The sequence below is a fragment of the Ictalurus furcatus genome, chromosome 4 (assembly GCF_023375685.1).
Source record: "Ictalurus furcatus strain D&B chromosome 4, Billie_1.0, whole genome shotgun sequence".
Lineage (NCBI taxonomy): Eukaryota > Metazoa > Chordata > Actinopteri > Siluriformes > Ictaluridae > Ictalurus > Ictalurus furcatus.
Window position 1 is genome coordinate 14616493 of NC_071258.1, and position 23508 is coordinate 14640000.

General features: G+C 38.6%; 1 protein-coding gene across 1 annotated transcript in view; it reads right to left on the reverse strand.

The window, feature by feature from the left end:
- LOC128606758 (hydrocephalus-inducing protein homolog) overlaps positions 1 to 23508 on the reverse strand; it is a 121930-nt gene that overhangs the window by 86510 nt on the left and 11912 nt on the right. Inside the window, exons 8-23 of the mRNA XM_053623150.1 lie at positions 22281 to 22482; positions 21355 to 21538; positions 17975 to 18074; positions 16889 to 17007; positions 16037 to 16260; positions 15489 to 15556; positions 15128 to 15363; positions 11204 to 11304; positions 10975 to 11110; positions 10626 to 10790; positions 10279 to 10431; positions 6750 to 6988; positions 5520 to 5796; positions 4620 to 4763; positions 2578 to 2721; positions 657 to 970 (exon numbers count right to left, since the gene is read on the reverse strand). Of these exons, the coding sequence (XP_053479125.1) occupies positions 657 to 970; positions 2578 to 2721; positions 4620 to 4763; positions 5520 to 5796; positions 6750 to 6988; positions 10279 to 10431; positions 10626 to 10790; positions 10975 to 11110; positions 11204 to 11304; positions 15128 to 15363; positions 15489 to 15556; positions 16037 to 16260; positions 16889 to 17007; positions 17975 to 18074; positions 21355 to 21538; positions 22281 to 22482 (2806 nt within the window). The remainder of the gene's footprint in view (positions 1 to 656; positions 971 to 2577; positions 2722 to 4619; positions 4764 to 5519; positions 5797 to 6749; positions 6989 to 10278; positions 10432 to 10625; positions 10791 to 10974; positions 11111 to 11203; positions 11305 to 15127; positions 15364 to 15488; positions 15557 to 16036; positions 16261 to 16888; positions 17008 to 17974; positions 18075 to 21354; positions 21539 to 22280; positions 22483 to 23508) is intronic.

Here is a 23508-nt window from a genome sequence, read left to right on the forward strand (position 1 = left end):
GTACTTACTTTTTCCACTGAAGAATATCACATCTATTGATAATTCTGTTGAATATATGACTGAAAAAGTCAATTTTCCTTGTTGTTTTGTTCAAGTATATCAACTTTATTAATAGGCACTGTTTCAAAGATGATCAAATGTTTGCTTGTCCAAATATGTCAAAAAAGCAAACAATTTCCATGGGGTGTACTTATTTTTTCACATGACTGTATGGGACAAATATACTGGTATACAATTAATGACAAAGTAGATAAAGTAGATAAAAACCCATAAAGCAAGTTATAAAATTATGATTCACCCAATAAAACTATGCATTTTATGGATTGAGCAGTAGCTGGCTTCTTTTCTGATGACTGTGTTTCTTGGGAGTATGGTTGATGCCAGATCTGGCACCAATGGTTAAGTATAATCTTAAGGACACACATAAGCATAAGGTCAAACAAATGCTAATGTGCTAACACTGATTGAAAACTTTCATAGACCAGTGAACATGGTCTGATTTGCATAATGCTGTCTTGCATAATGTAAGTGCTGTTAGATTTAAAGCTTTAAATAATAGGCTCCTTGTGTTAGCTCGTCCAGGAAAATTCAGTAATTTAGTGCTAATTTGAGGGTTTACTGCACCATTCTTTTATAACCATGAAAGATGTCTCTACCTTATGTGGTAATATTGTTGGTCCAGCAAAAAAGCCCAGCGGTAGTTGACAGGGAGTGGGCTGGAGTTTGTCATAGTAAGCTGCTGCTGGACCTCTGTACAGTTGAGGATGCAGCCAAAGTCCAACACATGGCTGGAGAAGTGCAGGTTGGGAAAGTGTACCTCTCCTCGCAGAGCCACAGTGTCCCGCTGTGGGTGCCCACTGTAGCTCACCTCCAGCACTTCCTCAGCCACACGGCTCACTGAATCCAGCTGGTACGAAGGGTCAAAGCGCACCCACAGCTCTGCTTCAGCACCAATACCCATCACCAGACTCTACATGCACCAACACAGAAGAAATAAAGAGTGAGATTAATTAATGCTTTAAGTAATGTCAAGTGAATCACTCTTCACCAAGTTCAGAAAAGCTGTTTATTTAGAAGGTGAAATGCTAAATGTTAAACTAAGGAATATTTATTAGTCATACAGTATACTTATATAGTGTAATCTCACATATTTGTTGAATTTGCCTTTGAATATAATTGATAGGTTAAGTTTATGATAATGTTAAATAAAGATTATCTTATGTAAGCTATTCAGGATCTGCAAACATGCCCTTTCACTATTATATAAGTGGAAATTTCACTTAAATGGGTGGAAATCTTATTGCCCAATTAAAAAAGGTAGACAATTCCCATATATATGGCATGAGACTCACACTTCTGGGTCTCTTAGACTTCAATCTCTTAGTCTAAACATAAGTTGGGTAAGGTTGGCTTTTATACTCAGCTGTATGTGCAAGCAACATACCCAAGACTAGTTAAGGAAAACATAATACAAAAGCATAAGACAAAAGACAAAACACCTTGACAAAAACATAATAAAGGACAGAAACTCAAAAACGTAATAAGATCACAAGTAAGCAAAAATCACATTGAACTGATCTTAAATGATTGAATCATAATCATGGAAAATAAGAAAAAATATTTCACAGGGTCATGCAGCAAGACAATGACCCTAAGCACACAAGTCATTCTACCAAAGAATGGTTAAAGAATAATAAAGTTAATGTTTTGGAAAGGCCAAGTCAAAGACCTGACCGTAATCCAATAGAAATGTTGTGGAAGGACCTGAAGCAAGCAGTTCATGTGAGGAAACCCACCAACATCCCAGAGTTGAAGCTGTTCTGTACTGAGGAATGGGCTAAAATTCCCCCAAGCCGATGTGCAGGACTGAACAACAGTTACCAGAAATGTTTAGTTGCAGTTATTTCTGCACAAAAAGGTCACACCAGAAACCAAAGGTTCACATATTTTTGCCACTTACAAATCTGCAATATTGGATCATTTTTCTCGATAAATAAATAGTCAGGTATAATATTTTTGTCTCACTTGTTTAATTGATTTTTCTTTATCTGCTTTTAGGACTCATTCATCATATTATGTGAAGGTCATATTTATGCAGAAATATAGAAAATTCTAAAGGGTTCAACAAATTTTCAAGCACCATTGTAATAGCCAAGGATTATATAACACCAGCCTTATAACTGTCAATTAATGCAAGACAACAACAATCAAAGGAAACTGTCTCTACTAAGATCATTTGCACGATAATCACGTTATAACTGCATGTTAGCAAAATTTTAAATAATGACACTGAATGTTTGGTAGTGAATGTAATCATGTTCACAAAATGATAGTGACTTGTGAAAAGACCTCTACACCAAAGGTCTATACCAAAGGTAGTTGCTAACACAGTAAACTCAGTAAACTTTTAAACCATAATGGTCATGTTCCTCATTTAATTTTGGGGTGCACAATAAAAAATGCATACAATAATATACTTCTCTAATAATATCCCATCCCATCCACTCACTAATCTTCTGCCAAACCCTTCCTTAAAGTTGGCATCTCTGCCAAATAACTCTTTTTGAAGAAGTGTACCTTTGAGGAGGTGAATGAGTCATCACTGGTACAGTCACAGAGACCAAATGGCTCAGCCAGGATGAGCTCCAGAGGGAGTGCCAATGTGGAGACATTCTTCAGATAGAGCCTCTCATACAGAGGCACAAGGGGCATACCTGGAACCTGGAGGATACAGAACAAATCCATCAAACTCAAAAAACAGACAACAACCACAACCTCCAGTGGACTGTGTGATGGCAAAATATCGAGAAGGACTGTCAATATATTCAACAATTGCAAGATTGTAGAAAAGACTGTTGTAGTTATATTCAAATTAAATATGGAACAAATAAAACACGTAGGGGCCATGGGCACCTCCTTTCCAGCAGTGTTCATTGGGAATATATCAGTTAGATAGTCCTGTTTTTCCTGTTAATTTTGTCTAGAACCTTATATATTGGGCCAAGATTCAACAGAACACTATCTAACTTATAACACTATCACAGTATATATAATCCAGCTTTATGAAATAGTTAAGTATCCACAAATCACATGATTACAACTATTGACAACTGCAGCTAGCAAAAGCAACCTAATAAGCAAACTGTAGCTCAAATATGTTCATCCTTTTCATTTTGAGTACAGCTTGTTTACGTCTGTTTTATTTTATTCTTTTTTTATCACTTTATTTATTTTTATTAACATCAGTTATTGTATTACATCTGTAATTATGTTTGTTTTTTTTAACAGTTGGATCTGACTATTGTGGATTGCAGGAGCTTTTGTGGTAAGTTGTATGTGTAGAAAGTTGTATAAAGTTGGGAATGTCTGTTGTATAACATTTTCTTGTTGGCACTCACAATTATAAATCTCATACTCTGTGACTTATCAAATCTTTCCTCTGTGATTCTCCCTTACAGGGAATCTAATCATTTATTACCTAAGGATGACTGCCCACAGTAATAATATCTTCTAGACTGCAATTAGTTCTGTAATATTAGTGCCAATATGTAGAAACCAAAATTTCATCCTCACTCCTTCTCTTTTCCCATCCGATTCAATCATTGAGTTCCTCTTCCTTCTCATCCCCCTCTCCTTCTAATTAATTTCTTTAGTCTTGCAGGCCCTTGTGCAGGAATTGTCTGTAAATCTAGCATGCGCTGATAACACATCAACATATGGGACTGTACCAGATAAAAGAATGCTCTCAAACCAAATTAGCATTTTAAGTTCTGAAAATGCTGCCTGGCAATGGAACTTGAAAGCGATAGTCAGAATATCATGAAGATCTATGAAAACCACTAAAGCTGAAGCTCATAGTGGGGAAAGGGTAGGAGGCTGTGCACATGTGGCTGGGTGTGTGTGTGTGTGTGTGTGTGTGTGTGAGTGTGAGTGTGAGTGAGATAGATTGAGAGTAGGGGGGGATGTGATAATGAAAGCAATATATGGCAGACAGGAAATCAGTTTCAGTATAATCATGATTCCGCCGGATCTGTCTGTTCTTTACACAATAGTCACCTAACAATTTACACCAAGTTACAAAAAAAGTTCTACTTTGTTTGCATGAAAAGCAATAGCCAGTGTTTGAATCAGACATCTATGTTTTAATTTATTAAACTGTAATTCTGCGCTAAAAATATTTTTGAATTGACCTTAATATTGATTTATTGATCTCTAAAAAAAAAAAAAAAACACGGACTGCAGCACTTTCATGTCTTTTATCTGCTCTACAGACTAAGCAAAACAGCAAACAGTCCAGTTCAGAGGAATTGCCACAATGCAAGCATATGGAGAAGGACACCCTCCCACCATAATCATAATAATAATAAAGTACAAATGATGCCTAGAATTTCAGGTTTAGACCATGAAGCTGTAGCGCAATTCACTTAGATAACAAAAATGGCATGCAATGTAGATGCTCTCACACAACATTGAGTTCTGCCTAGTGCCAAGTGAGACCTTATTTTGATGGCATAATGACAGTATAATGAAGAAGATTCACTTTATAGAATATTAAAGGAGAGTATTTTATGAGCACACAGGTTTCAGTCAGTAACACACACAAGCTGGAGCACACAAACCTTTTCTACACAGAAGTTGAGCTGCTGAGGGGAAATATTCAAGACTGGGGCAATGAATTGACATGTGATATCCACTGTCATGATATGCTCCTTCCCATTCTGATTCCCGACGATGGCATGGCATACTAGCCTTTCTCTTACCACCTACATACACACACACACACACACACACACACACACACACACACTCCGTTAAACTTTTCATATACAAAGCCTAAGCTGTGAGATGTGCCCCTTATTCATATTCACCTCATTCATATTCTTAGACAAGCCTGGAAGTACTGATCTGAAATACAGCCATGCTCTGTCAGGACTGAGCTCCAGTATACTGATATACAATATGCCGTAAGCGGACTGGGTTTATCTCTACTCGTCACCCTCCCTCCTTTGTCGCTACCTATTCAATCAATAGAGGCTCAGGGCAAAACTGCCTGAGAAGGAAGGCAATACATTGCTTGGTGCAACTCGGTGCATTTCTGACATTATTTGGTACGTATTATATGTATCAGGAAATGCAATAAATGTGATATGCTTTCATGCATCTTGCTGCAGCTTTCAAAAACAGAGCAGAGAGCTTTACATAAACAAGCACACAACAAACTACACAATAAATAAATGACCAATTAATGCAGGCAATCCCTATATCTAAAAATAAACATATGTTCACATGTTAAAAATGCATATACATTTACAACTTAATAACTGAGAGCAGCATTCTGGGATAATTAGAATTGATTAAGAACAATACTATGCACTTAGTTGTGAGCATTTGTTTTGAAAACTATGTTGTTTCAGTGGGGGAAAAAAAACAGTTAGAGTAAATTCTGTTTGGGGCTTTAAGTACAATTCAGCCATTAAGAATGTGTTATGGTATATAGTAAGGCAAAATGTTTGCTTTACTTTGGGCATATGACAGGAGCCTTCTAGCAGCATGTTGACGGAGTGACCTGGACCAAGCTCCAACCTTGTGGGTGTCAGGGAGAAAACGGGGGAACCCAAAGTCGAAGGTGCCTGTGGACTCCTGGCTTTGCCTTCCCTGGAGATAGTGAGTGGTTGGTATTTTGCGGTTGGTGGGCCTCTGCGGCGGAAGTGAGGAAAGCCTTCAGTGGTCCAGAAAAGCTTGTGAAATCGCTGACCTCTGTTGGTGATCCTAAAGTGATACTGGCATGGAGCTAAGCTGTAGAGTAGAAACAGAAAGGTATTAATTCCAAATGTATATTAGTTGAGCAGGAGTCTTTTTTATAAAACTTTGATCTAAAAAGATCATTAACGTATATTAAGTACTGATTGCTGATTCAGCACTACTAATCTCCCTACCTCACAGCCTTGAGTACTAGTTGGCCAAAATTTAAGTTAAGTCCATAAAGTACATAAAACCATTTTCATTTTATTTGAAGGGTACCATATACATAGGCAAACATGATGAAGAAAACTATGTACTATGACATACACAAAATGTACAATGCTAACTCATACATGACATTAATACATCTTAAGAACAGAATCTAATGACACTACTGTGGAAATAAAATATGCTCACTGATCATGTCACGTTGTTTTTGTTTTGCAACATCTAAAAAGAGATATGAATTAAATTAGAAAATATTATAGAATACTAGCTAAAAGTGGCATAGGCATGGGGCTGAGCAAATAGAATAAACACACAGAGACTGCAGTTCACCCAAGTGGTTTTATTAAAAATTTGAAATAAATATAGTTTGCATTTTAGGGCGCACGGTGGCTTAGTGGTTAGCACGTTTGCCTCACACCTCCAAGGGTCCGGGGTCCGAGTTCCGCCAGGGCCATGTGTGTGCGGAGTTTGCATGTTCTCCCCGTGCTGCAGGGGTTTCCTCCGGGTACTCCGGTTTCCTCCCCCAGTCCAGAGACATGCATGGTAGGCTGACTGGCGTGTCTAAAGTGTCTGAATGTAGTGTATGAGTCGTAGTGTATGAATGGGTGTGTGAGTGTGTATGTGATTGTGCTCTGCGATGGACTGGCACCCTGTCCAGGGTGTACATCGCCTTGTGCCCAATGCTTCCTGGGATAGGCTCCAGGTTCCCCGTGACCCTGAAAAGGAGTAAGCGGTAGAAGATGGATGGATGGATGGATAGTTTACATTTTACACCATACCTAAAGTGGGTTCCAAGGTCCAGATGGGGAGCAAAGGGCCGATCAGTTACGATGGTGGTACCCTTCCCCGTGGCCCACAAGGGTACTGTGCAGGTTTGGCTGCTATGGATGGCCAACTGCAATTTGTCCTGGAAGGGGAGAGTATCATCTAGATGGGCAACCAGTGTCAGTTCTAGCTGCCCCTCTGGGGGGATCTCTCCTTCTGCTGGCTCCACCCTCCAATGAGAGTTACTCTTAGCCTGCCATCAAACGACTGTGTGTTAATATAAAATAACATACAATATTTAACTAAATATTTAACAATATTAAACTAACTATTTAAACCCTCAAAGGTTTTATAATGTATTCTTTCCTGCAGAACTTGTAATATGGTTATTGAAAGCATGTTCAGCACTCACTGTTAATCAGGCTTGGGGAGTAACGGAATACATGTAACGGCATTACATAGTCAGGATACAAAGAAATGGTAACTGTAATCTCTTACAGTTACGTGAAAAATCAAAGTAATCAGATTACAGGTACATTTTGTAAAAAATGGGAATACTAGTTTGGGGATTACATTTCATTACATTACGTTCATTTGAAACCAAATAAATAAATCTTTTGACATAACACAATATAGACAGCTGCTTGATTATAGTTCTGGTTCTCTCTTGTCAGTCATGACTCACATGAGTCACATGAGTAACCTCCTGGTGCATGCGCAAATAAATTTTGTGCTAAGTGAATTTGGTAGAAATGAACACAAATTGTTCTCTGAAATGCTTTTGTTTAGGTGTCCTCTTTTTCAGATCGTAAAAAAATTTCCAGCTGGGATTTCTAAATTTGAGAAAATGTCCGAAATTTGGCTTTAGCTTCATTATGATGTACTTATAGTCTAATACTGCATCATGTGTGCGCATATTTGCATTGCTTTAACCCCTTTCTGTAATTCCCACATCCTCGCACACCAATTGGTCGATTATAAAAGTGTTGCAGCAACTATTGGCCAAATTCCTGACTCTAAACCATTAGCCTACTTTCGGCGAACGCGTGAAAATGAAGCACTGTTGTGTACGGCGTCAAACAGTTGCTTGACAATAGCAGTAAATGACAGCTGTCCTGAGTTGAAACAGTGTGCATGGCCACATAAGGTCATTTTTAATTTCATGATATCACATTCAAATATGTAAATGATGACAGAAGGTACACTCATGGCATCTAATATTTTATTTTATTCCATGAACGTTCAAAAGAATGTAGGAATTTATATATATTTATGTAATGCTAATAGTGCTAACAGTGTGTCTTTTTCAGTGTATTAAAATCTGAATTCATAGTAACACTGTTTTGAATGCTATTAAGACACGAAAAAAAGGGGTCCTCTTTTTGGAAAAGCAGAATATGATCATCCTAACTTTTGTGATGTAATGTTATCCACATCAGGGATGGTGATCTCTAATGTATTTATTTATTTATTCATCTTAAAACACATTTAAACATTGAAAATGTATTTAAGCTCTAAAATAAGCTCTAAATAAAAGTATTTTAGATCATATTGCTTTTCTCTTTACTTTATTTACATATACATATATGACCTTGAAGTAATCCAAAAGTAGTCAGATTACGTTACTTATTGTGATACTTGGATTATGTTACTGATGACATTTTTTATGAAGTAATTTGTAACTACAACAGAATACTTTTTTAAAGTAACCCTCCCAACCCTGCTGTTAATAAAGTACATGCTCTAATTTTCAGGCCAATTGAATTCAAACATGTAGCCAGAAATATTACACATTCCAGTTCAGCTCTACTCCCTGCCAGGATTTAAAGATAGATTACTACTAACAATAAACTAACAGTAAAGTTATTTTATAGTTAATTTGCTAACAATAAAGTCCAATCAATTAGCTTCACCTTGGACTCATTTCCTTGTATGTATGGCTCTGGTCCATTCTGAAGTGCTGAAGCCTAAGTGAATCTAATCTAAATGAATGTAGGGCACTACAAAGAGGGACTGTCTTTGGCAGCTATTTATAGGGTTGTTCCAAGCTTCAGTGATGAAAAGCATTTACTTAATTGTGCTCTTCAAAATGATAATCTTCAAAGGGAACAACTGATGGACACTTTCCTCCTAAGATTCTCTGCACTGTTTTACAATTTTAACTAAGAGGAATAAAACCGCTCTCGCAGCCAATAAACTTATTTGGTTTAATGCTTTCATCACCACCTCAGGCAACAGCCAATTTGTACTTGTTTACATCTCTATATCTATCTCTCTCTCTCTCTCTCTCTCTCTCTCTCTCTCTCTCTCTCTCTATATATATATATATATATATATATATATATATATAAAATATTGTAATTTTTTTTCTTTTTTACATACGTGTCAGTGATTGTGCAACAGTAAACTCTAGTTCTGGCTTTGAAAAATAACAGTGAAGTAAGTTTGAAATGGCTGTTCAGAGTTAAACCTTTCAGAGTTCTTACTCTCAAGAGTGTAACCTTTGGACAGAGTAGGGCTTCGTCATGATAACTTCGTAATGGACCAGAGTGTGTATATGTGTATGTGTGTATGTGCGTGTGTGTTCTCCTGCCAGAGTCCATTAATCTAAGGATGCTCTCAGGAGAATGGCTGCAAGGAGTAGAAAGAGGACAGCATGAGTGGGAAGACAGAGGGCTAATATATCAGATTGAGGAAAAGTACAGGCAGGTTAATGCAAGCAGTAAGTATTCTGCTTGTGTGTTATCAACTGTGGGAACCTAGCACCTATAGATAGGGATTTTGACAAAGCATAACTTCATAAGCCAGATGCTTCATGTTCGTTTTTGATTTTGATCCCTGATGATGTTTCTTTCTTTCTTTTTAACTAAGCATCAACACACAGCACCCCCTCCATCTTCATTTGTGTTTTCCCCTCTTGAAAGCAGTGTTAACTAGCTGAAAGGCAGATTAAAATCAATTCCCATGACACAATATGCTGATTGATTTCTCCTGGTTTTAATTGGGATTTTCAAAGTAATGGAGGAGTGCTGTGTGTGGGTTATTCTGATTAATGGCATATTATTTATCTTTTTCTGCATGGCTCATGCAGCTAATTTGCATTCTTCACATCCCACCTACATCCCTTGTTCCAGCCAACCACAGAGCTTCTACTAACTTTTTCTAACTTTTTTGGTTACAAACTCCTCCAAAGTGAAATACATATGGCTTGGTTTTATCCTTAGGCATTGGAAAATTGGTACCCAAAATCAGACAAAATAAAAATTTTTTGTAGACAATATTTCAGAGAGTGTGGCCTGATACAACTGTTCAGTCTAATACAAAAGGAATGACAGGGCAATGTTCAATGTGCAGTCCACAAACCACTCAGACAATTACCTAATTTATTTTACACTCAATTAAGCTAATAATTCATTCAGAATAAATTAACTAGCATCTGGGCCGGTGGGGGGGGGGGGGGGGAGCATAGTCTAGTATAAAGAGAAAGTATACTTATCACTGCTTGTCGCATTTTGGCTATTATTAAAATAGGGCTAGACCCACCATTTGTGCCAAGAACTGGGCGGGAATGGGGGACTGGTTGAACAACTGCAGCGTCCTTGGGATGTCAGTGAGCACTGGGATGGTGCCAAAGTGTAGCTCAGTGGCAGAAAGGGAGACAATTGGACCCTGGCCAATGCAGGACAGGAGCAACTCCTGTGGGAGACAGAGAGGAACTGGAGGAGCAAAAGGTCATAGAATGAAATTGAAAATTACAGCTGATTCAATTTGTAGTTCAACTGAAATAATAAATACACTGTGAGCAGTGTGAATAAAATAGGCTATGGTTAAATCTCTTTGCCTGCATCTCTGTCTTATACATGTGTGCACACATATACACATATGCTCACCAGTGGAGGATCCTGTTGGCCTAAAATTGCAATGAGAGCAGTGAGTTGCACTTGGCCCACTGTTTTAGCCTGAAGAACCAGAGGAATCTGCTCAGTACTGTATGGTTGGATCACTCCTCGTGGATGAGCAGTAGAGTACAGTAGAGACGGGTTCTCCTCATACTCCTGCGTATACATAGACACAGTGTTGCTCACATGCTGGTCAGTGGGACATGCAGAATATACTATACAACCTATTTAATTATGTAGTAGTATGGGATAAGAAGAGCCTCAATCCTCCTCTCAGTTATGTTTATCTTAAGATTTCCTATCTTTAACCACAAGATACATGGACTTCATGTCATTTTACCTGGGCTAGAAGGCCATAGCATGCAGGGAGGTTTGTGTCATTAATCAGCCTGATGGTCTGCTCATAGGGATAACCCAGGAAGCAGTGCTGGAACTGAAGCATGGAACTCTCCAGGTGCACTTCTGGAATAACACAGCTGTAGAGAAAGTTGTCCACAGAGTAATAACCTTTATATACTGTACATCCTATGACTATAAACAGAATGAGTGTGTCACCATAAATGTACTACCTAGCCTTAATTGGGAGAGCTAACACCTCCTCCCCAACTCCATGCACATCCACCACCAGTGCCAGACTGTATTGCTGCACTGTATTGGAGCACAAGGTCACCTGCAGCAGACACACACAGTTCCAGTTATATATACAGTACAGGTACATATTATATTGCTGTTTATTACACTACTCACCTCTGGATGTACCCAATGGGGGAAAAATCAGTAAACAATATCACAGTGCCTGGATATGTTTAAATTACATGAATCGTGTATATAATTATTGGAATGATCCCAGAATCCAGAATTATCCCTGTATAATCCCTTCATATATGTATGAATTATAAGTTCATACAGCGGCTCTGCTCTGCAGTCAATCTAGTACTGACCACAGTACAAGTAAACCACAGACAGACACTAGACACAGCAGTCAGATGCTGACAAATAATACTGCAGCAGAGTTCTTTAGTTAGCACTTCCTAGTCCAGCGCACCTGTCATTAAGTGGTCCTGAGGGCCAGATGTACATGTGTCAGCAGGTGCTGTGAAAAACATGAGTTCTTGTGGCCCCAATATGCTCTTACAACCAGTCTGACAATAATGTTGAATTTACTGAGGCTATAGCTCATCACATAAACTGTGGCTGGGACGTCTACTAAATGCTATCTGTGTATTGGGGTTTAGAAGCTGCTGTGAAATAGTCCATCCATCCATTTTCTATACCGCTTATCCTGCTCGGTCTCGGGGAGCCTGGACCCTGTCCCAGGGGGCATGGGGCACAAGGCAGGGTACACCATGGACTGGGTGCAAATCCATCGCAAGGCACAAACACACACAGAGATTCAAACAATGCTCTGAACTCTTATATTAAAATATTGCATTATGACACAAAATGTCTATGAGAATGTGTGGAAAAATACAGTGAGGGAAAAAAGTATTTGATCCCCTGCTGATTTTGTACGTTTGCCCACTGACAAAGAAATGATCAGTCTATAATTTTAATGGTAGATTTATTTGAACAGTGAGAGACAGAATAACAACAAGAAAATCCAGAAAAACGCATGTCAAAAATGTTATAAATTGATTTGTATTTTAATGAGGGAAATAAGTATTTGACCCCCTCTCAATCAGAGAGATTTCTGGCTCCCAGGTGTCTTTTATACAGGTAACGAGCTGATATTAGGAGCACACTCTTAAAGGGAGTGCTCCTAATCTCAGCTTGTTACCTGTATAAAAGACACCTGTCCACAGAAGCAATCAATCAATCAGATTCCAAACTCTCCACCATGGCCAAGACCAAAGAGCTCTCCAAGGATGTCAGGGACAAGATTGTAGACCTACACAAGTCTGGAATGGGCTACAAGACCATTGCCAAGTAGCTTGGTGAGAAGGTGACAACAGTTGGTGCGATTATTCGCTAATGGAAGAAACACAAAAGAACTGTCAATCTCCCTCGGCCTGGGGCTCCATGCAAGATCTCACCTCATGGAGTTGCAATGATCATGAGAACAGTGAGGAATCAGGCCAGAACTCCACGGGAAGATCTTGTCAATGATCTCCAGGCAGCTGGGACCAAAGTCACCAAGAAAACAATTGGTAACACACTACGCCGTGAAGGACTGAAATCCTGCAGCGCCCGCAAGGTCCCCCTGCTCAAGAAAGCACATATACATGCCCGTCTGAAGTTTGCCAATGAACATCTGAATGATTCAGAGGACAACTGGGTGAAAGTGTTGTGGTCAGATAAGACCTGTTACGACACGGCGAAATCGGCGCGGCAGCTCACAAAGTGTAGTGCCGCCCAGGGACGTGGCGGAGGACTACACTTCCCAGTCATACCCGCGCTCGAGTTCGCCGGAGTTCTAATTACGAACACCTGCAAACACCTAAGGTTATATAAGGGCCTCCCTAGCGTTAGCCGCTTGCGAAGTAACCGCTCAGCAGCCTCGTCTCTGTTTGTTTACCAAGCCGGTTTCATTAGAAGTGTTTTCCCTGGTGCTTGACTTCACGCTCGTCTCTCACTACGATTTTGCCTACGTCCCTGATTCACAGCTTACCTGTCCTGTCCCGATTCGATTCTCGTTCTGGATTCTTCCTCACGTCATCCCTCCACTCGCCCACGCTTGTCTCCGGCTACGCTTCGTAACAAGACCAAAATGGAGCTCTTTGGCATCAACTCAACTCGCCGTGTTTGGAGGAGGAGGAATGCTGCCTATGACCCCAAGAACACCATCCCCACTGTCAAACATGGAGGTGGAAACATTATGCTTTGGGGGTGTTTTTCTGCTAAGGGGACAGGACAACTTCACCGCATCAAAGGGACGATGGACGGGGCCATGTACCGTCAAATCTTGGGTGAGAACCTCCTTCCCTCAGCCAGGGCATTGAAAATGGGTCATGGATGGGTATTCCAGCATGACAATGACCCAAAACACAGGGCCAAGGCAACAAAGGAGTGGCTCAAGAAGAAGCACATTAAGGTCCTGGAGTGGCCTAGCCAGTCTCCAGACCTTAATCCCATAGAAAATCTGTGGAGGGAGCTGAAGGTTCGAGTTGCCAAACGTCAGCCTCGAAACCTTAATGACTTGGAGAAGATCTGAAAAGAGGAGTGGGACAAAATCCCTCCTGAGATGTGTGCAAACCTGGTGGCCAACTACAAGAAATGTCTGACCTCTGTGATTGCCAACAAGGGTTTTGCCACCAAGTACTAAGTCATGTTTTGCAGAAGGGTCAAATACATATTTCCCTCATTAAAATGCAAATCAATTTATAACATTTTTGACATGCGTTTTTCTGGATTTTTTTTTTTTGTTATTATGTCTCTCACTGTTCAAATAAATCTACCATTAAAATTATAGAATGATCATTTCTTTGTCAGTGGGCAAACGTACAAAATCAGCAGGGGATCAAATACTTTTTTCCCTCACTGTAAATAAATAAAATAAACCACACACTTACTAACAATGGCTATCCTTCTCTGAGCAGCATGTCTGAGCAGCTAATTTACACCTGTCTTTTGGACAAAACCATATGCAAAGCTATCCATCACTAACTGCCCAAAATGAATAAATCAGGAGAAATATGAATATGAATATCCCATTTCTCCACATATTTTGTCCTGACTTCCCATCATTTGGGCAATACTAATTCAAATGTGTATGAGAGGATGAGGACACACACTGCATGTTCCCTTGTACGTGGTGCGCTTAGACCCATATGCCAGTTTTTGCACAGAATTAGCCCTAATTGAACCAAAAAATTGGTGCAAACAACAACATATCCAGCTGTGAGAGACCTCACCCAGAGAAGCAAGATCCAGCTGCTGATCAATCAGGCAGACCTTTCTAAATCACCCGCCCTCATTTAACTTTACACAGTTGACAGAGCTATTAAAGAATGAGACCAGGACATCCTGCATACTGACAGGAGACACCCCAACCTCAGAGAAGCTCACAGACACCCAGACAAAACCAGCAGATTAGTCCTTTCAATGCATATGACAGCTACTGCTGATGTAAAGGGCCACTGGCTGACAGGTACACGCAGTGCTGGACATCTGGTAAGAGAAGCAAGGTGATGGAGCTAAGAGAATTATCTGAGCTTCTATTTTTTTATCTGCTCGCTCATTTTCGGTTTTAACAACAGCAAGCCTTTAAAAGCCTTTTTAAGATGATTAGGGATTAGAGGTCTGTTCTGTTTTTAATAGATTTAAAATTTTGAGTTCTGCTCAATCAATTTTGAAGGCAAAAGATTAAAAAAAAAGATTAAAGACATTTTTTCCTCTTGGGAGACTGTATTGTTAAAAAGGGCAGACAAGACAGTCTATCTGAAGTGATGCAGGCTAACCTTTGCATAGTGAAATCAATTCTAATTTGTGTCAAATTTGCAGTGAGAGCATGCACTGAAGGGTCAAAGCAGGATTTATTAAACAAAGAGTCCTACCTTGATGTCCATTTGGCTCTGAGCCCGGATGTTGCCTGAACTGGGTGTCACCCTGAATTCTCGAGGCCTCTCAGATGCCCTGTCTCCTGGCTTCCAGTCATTCCTGTCCAGCTCTGTTACCTGCTCTGTACTGGTCACACTGTGCCTCCCCATCCCATCTCCAGGGATCCGCAGGTCAAAACTCAGAGATACCAATGAGGTATTGCTAAGTGAGCAGGTCAGTGTGTGAGGAAAGCCTTTTGAGGTCAATGCAGAGAGTAGAAGCAAATAAACAGAGAAAATAATCAGGAAAATAGGAAGTGGTACTGGGATTTTTGGTAAGCAGGTGATCATGGCTATTGTCAATACAAAGTTCATTTACCAAAAGATACCTCTCCAAAGTCGAGCTCAGGAATGTTGAAATGAAACGTTGGGCCCATTACACACCCCCTGCAACAAACAACAGGACAAAGAGCTTTTCATTAAACTCCACATTGCCCATTCTGAAGTGAAGGTTACTGGTCATGCAACAAGTAATTCATTCATTCATTCATTATTTAATTAGTAAGAACAAAAATGCTTAAAAAAAGAAAGATTGTGACAGGGAAAGCAAAATAAATTGATCCATTTGTAAGATGACAGTGAAGAGTAGTGCTCCTGTAATCTCTACTTTCAGCATTTTCAACAGCAATCCATCTTACTCTGAAAGTGGCAAAAATGACAAGTGAATTATAGAACTTTCACCAAACTGTGGCTCAATACTTATGTATGTGAAACCGTTACGTATTTATTTCATCTGCATAACAAAAGGCTAGCGACTACATGGAAAAACAGCTGTTTGGAAAACAGGACTATGGTGTGTCCTTGAAAAACAAGGGGCTACAGGAGCAGCAGCACATAGGCAGAATCAGTCAACAATAAGACAGTTACCTGAATGTGAGGATGAGAGGCTGTGGATTCCCCAAAACAGTAAAATAAAATTCCTCTGAGAAGGTGCCCAGTTTGTCAGAAGAGAAGCGGACCTCCAGAACATGGCAGGCCCCAGGCGGCACCATGCCCTCAGGAGGGATGAAGGAAAAGCACAGACCCATGGCTGTAGTGGGAAGCATGAGCCTATAGGGGGCATCTATAAGTCCCTTATTGCTCACAAGCACCTTGGGTAAAAGTAAGAGCAGATAAAGCACAGAATCACAATCTGTTTCTAATAGTTGTGGTTTGAAAAGGCAAGTGAACCAAGTAGAATGCATGGAAACAAATTCAGTAAGTAAGAAGTAAACTGAAGTTGGATTTTGATATCAATCACTGTGTTTGCTAACCACTGGGATGTTTCCTAAATTTAGTTACATAACACCTCTTGTTGTTACAGCTTTTGTTATAGTTAGATTACAATTAGTTCAATTAAAATCAGAAAAGCCTGCATCGACACACTGACATTTTTAATGTACTTGTGCTATGTTCAAATACTTATAAGCTTCCAAAATATATTTTAATTTAGTTTCATAAAATGAAGTATTACATAGCTTCCTATATTTTATATGTCTTTAATAATTTCTCTCCTTTCAAAGATAATATAATTACAAACATATTTTTATGTGCAGAAATCATATAACCAAATGGATGAAATTAAATGACTTCCAGTGATCTATCTTTAAATGACATCTTATTGATTCCAAATACTTGTTTCACTTTGAATACAGAGTCAAATCATCTGGGGTTTATAGGGGTATCTTAACTATTGCTAGGGATGACTTTTGCAAGGACAGTAGTTGTGTTTATTCATACCTCATAGCTGTGCTTGGATCCAACAAAAATGTTGCCAATGTCCAGCAGATCAACGTTAAACTGCAGTTTGGGCCCCATGCTTTCTCCCTTTATACGCAGTGGCAAACGAGACTCTCTGCCTGCATGAGGACATTTGTAATACATCACTGGCTTCATATCCTGAAGCAATACAGTGGATTAGCAAAAATTAAAAATTAAAAATAAGTAGCAATATATATTTGCTCAGCCACCTCTTACTCTTGCTGGTTTGATTGACAAGCTACAAACTATCCCTTTATTAAAAGCTTAACTGAGCTTAAAAAGTACCTAATTAAAACCAACCACATTAAGTATATATGATAAATACAGTACATGAATTTCAACCAACTATAAAACAAGGCAGGATATCATAAATTACCCCAAGGAAATTAATATAGAACTAAGCAACTGTGGTCTATAGTCCAAAGCATTCATCGGTATAAAATATAGACAGATCAGGCATTGTTAGGCAAGAAAAAGGTCCTGAGAGGACAGGACTAAAAATGCAGTGTCTATGAATTTTGTCACCAAACTTTCTTGGAATGATCCTCTTACAAAATAATGCAAATGTGAGGTTTTCTATAATAATTCCTTAGATTTATATAGTGCTTTTTAGGTACTCAAAGCGCTTTAGGTTGTATGTGGGGAAATCTCCTCACCCACCACCAGTGTGTACCAGTCACCTGGATGATGCAACAGCAGCCAGAATGTCCACCACACACCAGCTACTGGTGGAGAGGAGAGGAGAGTGATGTAACCAATTCAGGGATGGAGATTATTATGGGGCCATGATAGATAAAGGGCCTATTGGGGATTTTTAATGACCACAGAGTCAGGACCTCGGTTTAACGTCTCATCCAAAAGACGGTGCTGTTTTTACAGTATAGTGTCCCTGTCACTATACTGAGGCATTAGGACCCACACAGACCACAGGGTGAGCGCTTAAATTCATGTGGGCTTAAATTCCCACACGCAAATCACTCAACAATTGGCTTTGAAAGAAGTAGACAACTTACACATTTACAAACATATTCATTTTAACTACAACAATATTAAGTTAACCAGTACCAGTGACATCACAGTATATGGTGTGTTGGTAAAGTTTGGCTTCTTGGGGTTTGAAGATGATGCTGATTTCCGCTGTGCGGTTTGGCCAGATGTCCCCCTCCTGTAAGCAATACAGAGAGATATTAACTCAACCATAATATTCTTTCCACTCCGCTTCATTAAACACTGCACCCCCAGGCACTTCACCTGCTTTTAGATGTGTTTGAAGGCAGTGCTGTCTTGAATAGAACATGTAAAGAGTAATGGATGTAAATTGAATAAAACAGTATTGTAAAAAACTCAGTAGCTCAGTAGTTTCCACAACAGAGACTACAAAGCTACAATTAAAAACCACTGTCTGTCTCCAGGTTACGGTGTACAGTAAGCTTTATGCTACAAAAGTAATTCACCGTAGAATTCACTAGGCAATAACATGACATATAACTATACAACTATAACGCAAAGATGTTTGCTGATGAGGCTGCCCTTTGCTAGTTAAATGAGTGTTATTTTTCAACTGAGGAAAAAGAGATTCTTTTTCAAACAGACATAAAGTTGCATATAGTCCAAGAAAAAAAATTGTGTTTGAAAAAATGCACATCAGACAAAATACACAGTAAAAAAAGTGAAATCCATGACTTAACACATTATAAAGGAATTTGCAGTGCTACATGGCACAGATTTCCTCTACTTGTGCTTTTTAGCGATACAAACATAGATAGGCAGCACTGTTTAATGTGGACTTTAGGTGCATTCTATTTTGCAGGTAGCAGGCTTCAGGCTGGTCTGTACAACACAATATGGCCAAAGGTTTGTGGGTTAGGTTTGCTGTTATAGTAATAACCTCCACAGGCTTCCCACTAGATTTTGTAACGTGGCTGTGGGGATTTGTGATCATTCAGACACAAGAGTATTAGTGAAGTCAGGCACTGATGTTGGGTGAGGAGACCTGGAACACTTAGGTGTTCTGTGGTGCTGAGGTCAGGGCTCTGTGCAGGCCACTTGAGTTCTTTAATTTCAACTTTGACAAACCATGTCTTCATGGACCTCTCTTTGTGCACAGGCGCATTGCCATGCTGGAACTGGTTTGGGCCCCTTAGTTCCAGTGAAGGGAATCTTAATTCTACAGCCTACAAAAGAAATTCTAGACTGTGTGCTTCCAAACTTGTGGCAGCTGATTGGGGAAGTCCTACATATGGGTGTGATGGTCAGGTGTCAACAAAATTTTGGCCATGTAGTGTACATGGCCACTGACATGAGAGTTTCACTAACATGAAAAATGAAGAGAAAACATAGGCTGTATGTAGTGCTGATATTTTAGTTTATTGAGTCTACGGTCATGTACTACAGTCAGTTGTCAACCAGAAACAAAGACTACGGAAGAATAACTGGTTTGCCATAGTCCTTACAATGTGACAGACTAGGCAAGAAAATGTTATGTTTTATGTTATATGACATTGTAAGTGCATAAGTATATGATTGTACCATTAGTCCTTTATTTAATCTGTGTTGATATGTTTTAAACTTAAGTTAATTTTAATTTTCTGACACAAAATTAAATTAGGCATTTGTCTTCCTCCATGTAATCACGATTAAAAGACAAATACTGTATTGCTTACATGGTAAATGTAGGTTTTTAGACTTATTGGCATCATACAAGAGTAAAAACTCTTTTTATGACAATAGATTATTATTTAATGCTTTTTTAAATGATTTTTTTATATTTCAATAAATGACTGAGTGCTACGTTGTGCCGTCTTGTTTACGGTTGCTTAGTGATTTTTACGTTCTTACTTCCAGTCACCGTAGCCGTTCCATTCGCAGCTGCTGCTTAAACTCCCTATTATCTATTATGCATTATAAGATGGAAAAGTTGATGTTGCAAGTTAAACAGAACTAGTTTAACTGTTAACTAGTTTTAAGAGTGCAGCATTAGTAAACCAATGTGATGTGTAAATGTGGCAACATGACAGAATTACTCCAGCAGAAACACTCAGTAAAATAGGAGCAATGCAGAACCATGGGGCAATAAAAGAAAAAAACTGCTGTCTTAAAACTCTTGTTAAAAGGTAGATAATATTAGCTGCCGTGGGTTTTTTTTACTGAAACATTTTCTGTATGAGGAGAAATGGGGGGAAAATGTGATATATGCAATACACACACCAGATTGCATAACAATAATTAGTTTTGCTAAAAAGGCAGGCAATTTGTCTGTTCTCTCCACATACCAGAATACAACAGCATTTGGAGATATTCACTGTGGTACTTCACATTTAAATCCCCTCACATTCTGGCAGCTGTCATTAAAAAATAATATACAAAATAACAACAAAAACAAAGAACATTTTGTCCATAAACAGTAGGCAAAATGTTGTTGATCCAACCAATCAGTACAAGGAGAAGTCTCTCTATTTGCCCTTCAGATCAGTAATCTCCCCAGTAGGCATTAGCATTCAGGTGTACTAATCTACGCAGCACATGTGCATTTGTTTTGGGGGCATGGCTTTAGAAGGAATACTGATGGTAGGAGCTAGCTGTATTTGTTTGAATTTTGAATTTCAAAGTACATTCTTCAGCTATCCTCTGCCAAAAATCCCTGATTTGGGATTGTAACTTCATTGAATGATGCAGTTAACTTCGCTTAAGTTGAATTATAGTATTTAATGGTGTCTCACTAACTCTATGGTTATACTTTATAGAACTCAAACCCCTTATTACAGTATTACAGTAGTTATTAGGCCTTGTTAGAGTATTAATACCAGTCCCTATTCCTTTGTATTTAATACTCAGATGTATGCAGTGTTTCTTTGGGTAATACATTTTTCTAATATGTTCAAGAAAATATTTTCTCTTAAGTATGTTTTTGATTTATATTGCACATCATCCACAAGCTAAAATTTTGTCATACCCCTTAGTTCTAAACACTGACTTTCCACATTTTTAAATAACATCAGAGGAATTCTTGTTATATCTAAATATGTCACAAAGTATTCATGCAATTGTCTATATATTTATAGGAAACCTGTCCAAATAGTAAAGGCAGGTCAGGATTGTTATGTGGGTTTGGTGTGTGAAATGGTACAGGTTTAATTAGACACTACATATATTAATAAATGTAGAATGTTTTTAAGTTGATAAGTTGAATTATTGCAATGGTTTTTAAATATATCATATCAATTTATATTTCTGTATAAAGTGTAAGAAGACATTTAGCAATGTTTATATTTATGCTATCTACATACTACATATAGTTCTATTAAATTTTAATTCAATTCTATTTTTAGATTTATTCAGTTAAAGGAATTGGGAATTTCTTCAACCACTGGTTTTGTGTGTTTGTGTGTGTGTGTGTGTGTGTGTGTGTGTGTGTGTGCGTGTGTGTGTGTGCGCCCATTAGACACCTGTGGCTCTATGATGATGTGTTGGTCACTGAAAGGCAGACTGTCCTGATGAAGCTGCTTGCGTCTGTGCTGGAAGGTACGTGAGAGCACTGAGAGGTGGTCTCGGACAATGGGGTCAGCACCACACTCTGTTAAAAACTGTTCCATCTCATCCTCCTCCTCCTGCTGCAGCTCAGAAATGAGCCTAGATAGAAAATGAAATGGAGGGAGATAGAAAACAGAAGAAAGTGGGAGAGGGTCAGATTAAAATACAAAATCCTTGATATTTATGACTGCTTTTGTAAGGGAGAGCATCTCAGCCTCTTTAAGTGGAGCAGTATTCTGATAGATATGATTAAAATTTAACCAGACAATGTAAGATATTTTAGGATAAGCCAATCCACAAACCCAGGTTTAACCCTTAAATCCCAGGACATATTGGTGGGTCCAGACTTCCATTGTTTACACTTGTAACTACATGCCTTTCATATTCATTCCACTGTAGTTACTGAATAAACCAAAGCACATTTATTGAACACTTATTGAATAATATTCTTTATGAAGAACTGAATAATCTGGAGATTTCTTGCATTTATAACCCACACCATGCTCCTGTCAGCTTTGAGCTCACCTGGATACCCTAAAGACCTATCCAGATAAGATTACCCTCTTCAAACATAAACAGACAAAGGAATTATAACAGACTCACACTTCCTAAGAACTGCTGCTATAATCATAAAGACTGGCCTATGCTAATCTAACAATATGATCATACCAAACTTTATATATTCTTTCTAAACATTTAATATGTCTTGTCTTTTCTCTGTATGACTGTATAGTGTAGTGAACATAATCAACATAAGATGCTTTGTTGATTTGAATTATAATCTTGGAATTTAAGAAAACTCTGGAGTTTTGAGAATCTGCTTTAGTCAAACTAATTAGACCTTAGTCTATACTGTTCCTCCTCCTCCTCAGTGGCAAAACTCTTCCACTGGAAATGCACTATGGAGTCACTTCTGTTCAAGATAGCCACTGTGCGCTGGTTAGCCATGGTGATATAGGTCTTCTCCACCCACAGTGAGTTTTTATCCAGCCTCACGTTGATATCTGTGGAGGCTCCATACAAACTGACGTAAATGTCTTCTCCTATAAGAACAAAAATAGATTACTTTGGATTCTTATTCACCTCTTGAATTATCAGCACACTGAACTAAGCAAATATACACTGGAGTCACTGGAGTTTTACATGTATTGATTAGCATTAAGGTACTCAATGAGTTTGATAAATAACATTTGTACTCAGCAGACCTTGTTTAAGTAAAATTCTAAATAGTTCAAATGCTTTGAAGGGATAAAAGATTAAGCTGAAGACAAGTACAGTTTTTAAGTACGTTGGAATGAACACCAAGGTGGCACTGCTGGACTGCTAAGTTGGCACTTAATTATCTATTTAGACAAGTGCTCTCCAGGGGCATGCAGTCACATGACTCCACAGCAACCAACAACATAAAAAATGCTATACAAAACAAGGGCCCAAGTCAGGAGCAGAGTATGTAAATTATTCCAGTATTTTGACTGATTTTTGTTAATTTGGCTACATTCAAAGCAGTAGCTTCATGCTCAACCAGATATCCTGACCTAGAAAAAAATCACAGCCCAGCACACAAAGTGGAGATTATTCAAATAAAAAATAATAATAATAAAAAAAAACAGGGTATGGTTTTAGTTTGTACTGACATAGCAGGTCAAGGGATTCATCAGAAACGAGCACTAAAAATGTCTCCTTGAAGTCCCCCTAAAGAGCTAATATAGAGTACACAGTGTAATTGGTTTTGTTTTTATATTTTTACACAGTCAGGTAATCTGTATCCTTCAGCAGAAGTCAAGTGTTCTAGCACTCAATAGACTGACACTCAGAGGAACCTGTATAAAAAACTGCAAGCGATAGCTTCAACAGCACATAAGGAATATAAATGTACTGTACTGTAAACTGAATTCACTGTAAACTGAGAACCTCACAGTGATTCTAAACAGTATTTTTACACTGTCCAAATTCTTTTCCAACATACAGAAAAATTATGAGCTCTGCAGAAACAATACAGTGCACATTTTTGATGTTTCACAAATGATTGCATTTATATGAGTGTTGCATGCTTTCTGCATCTATTTTTC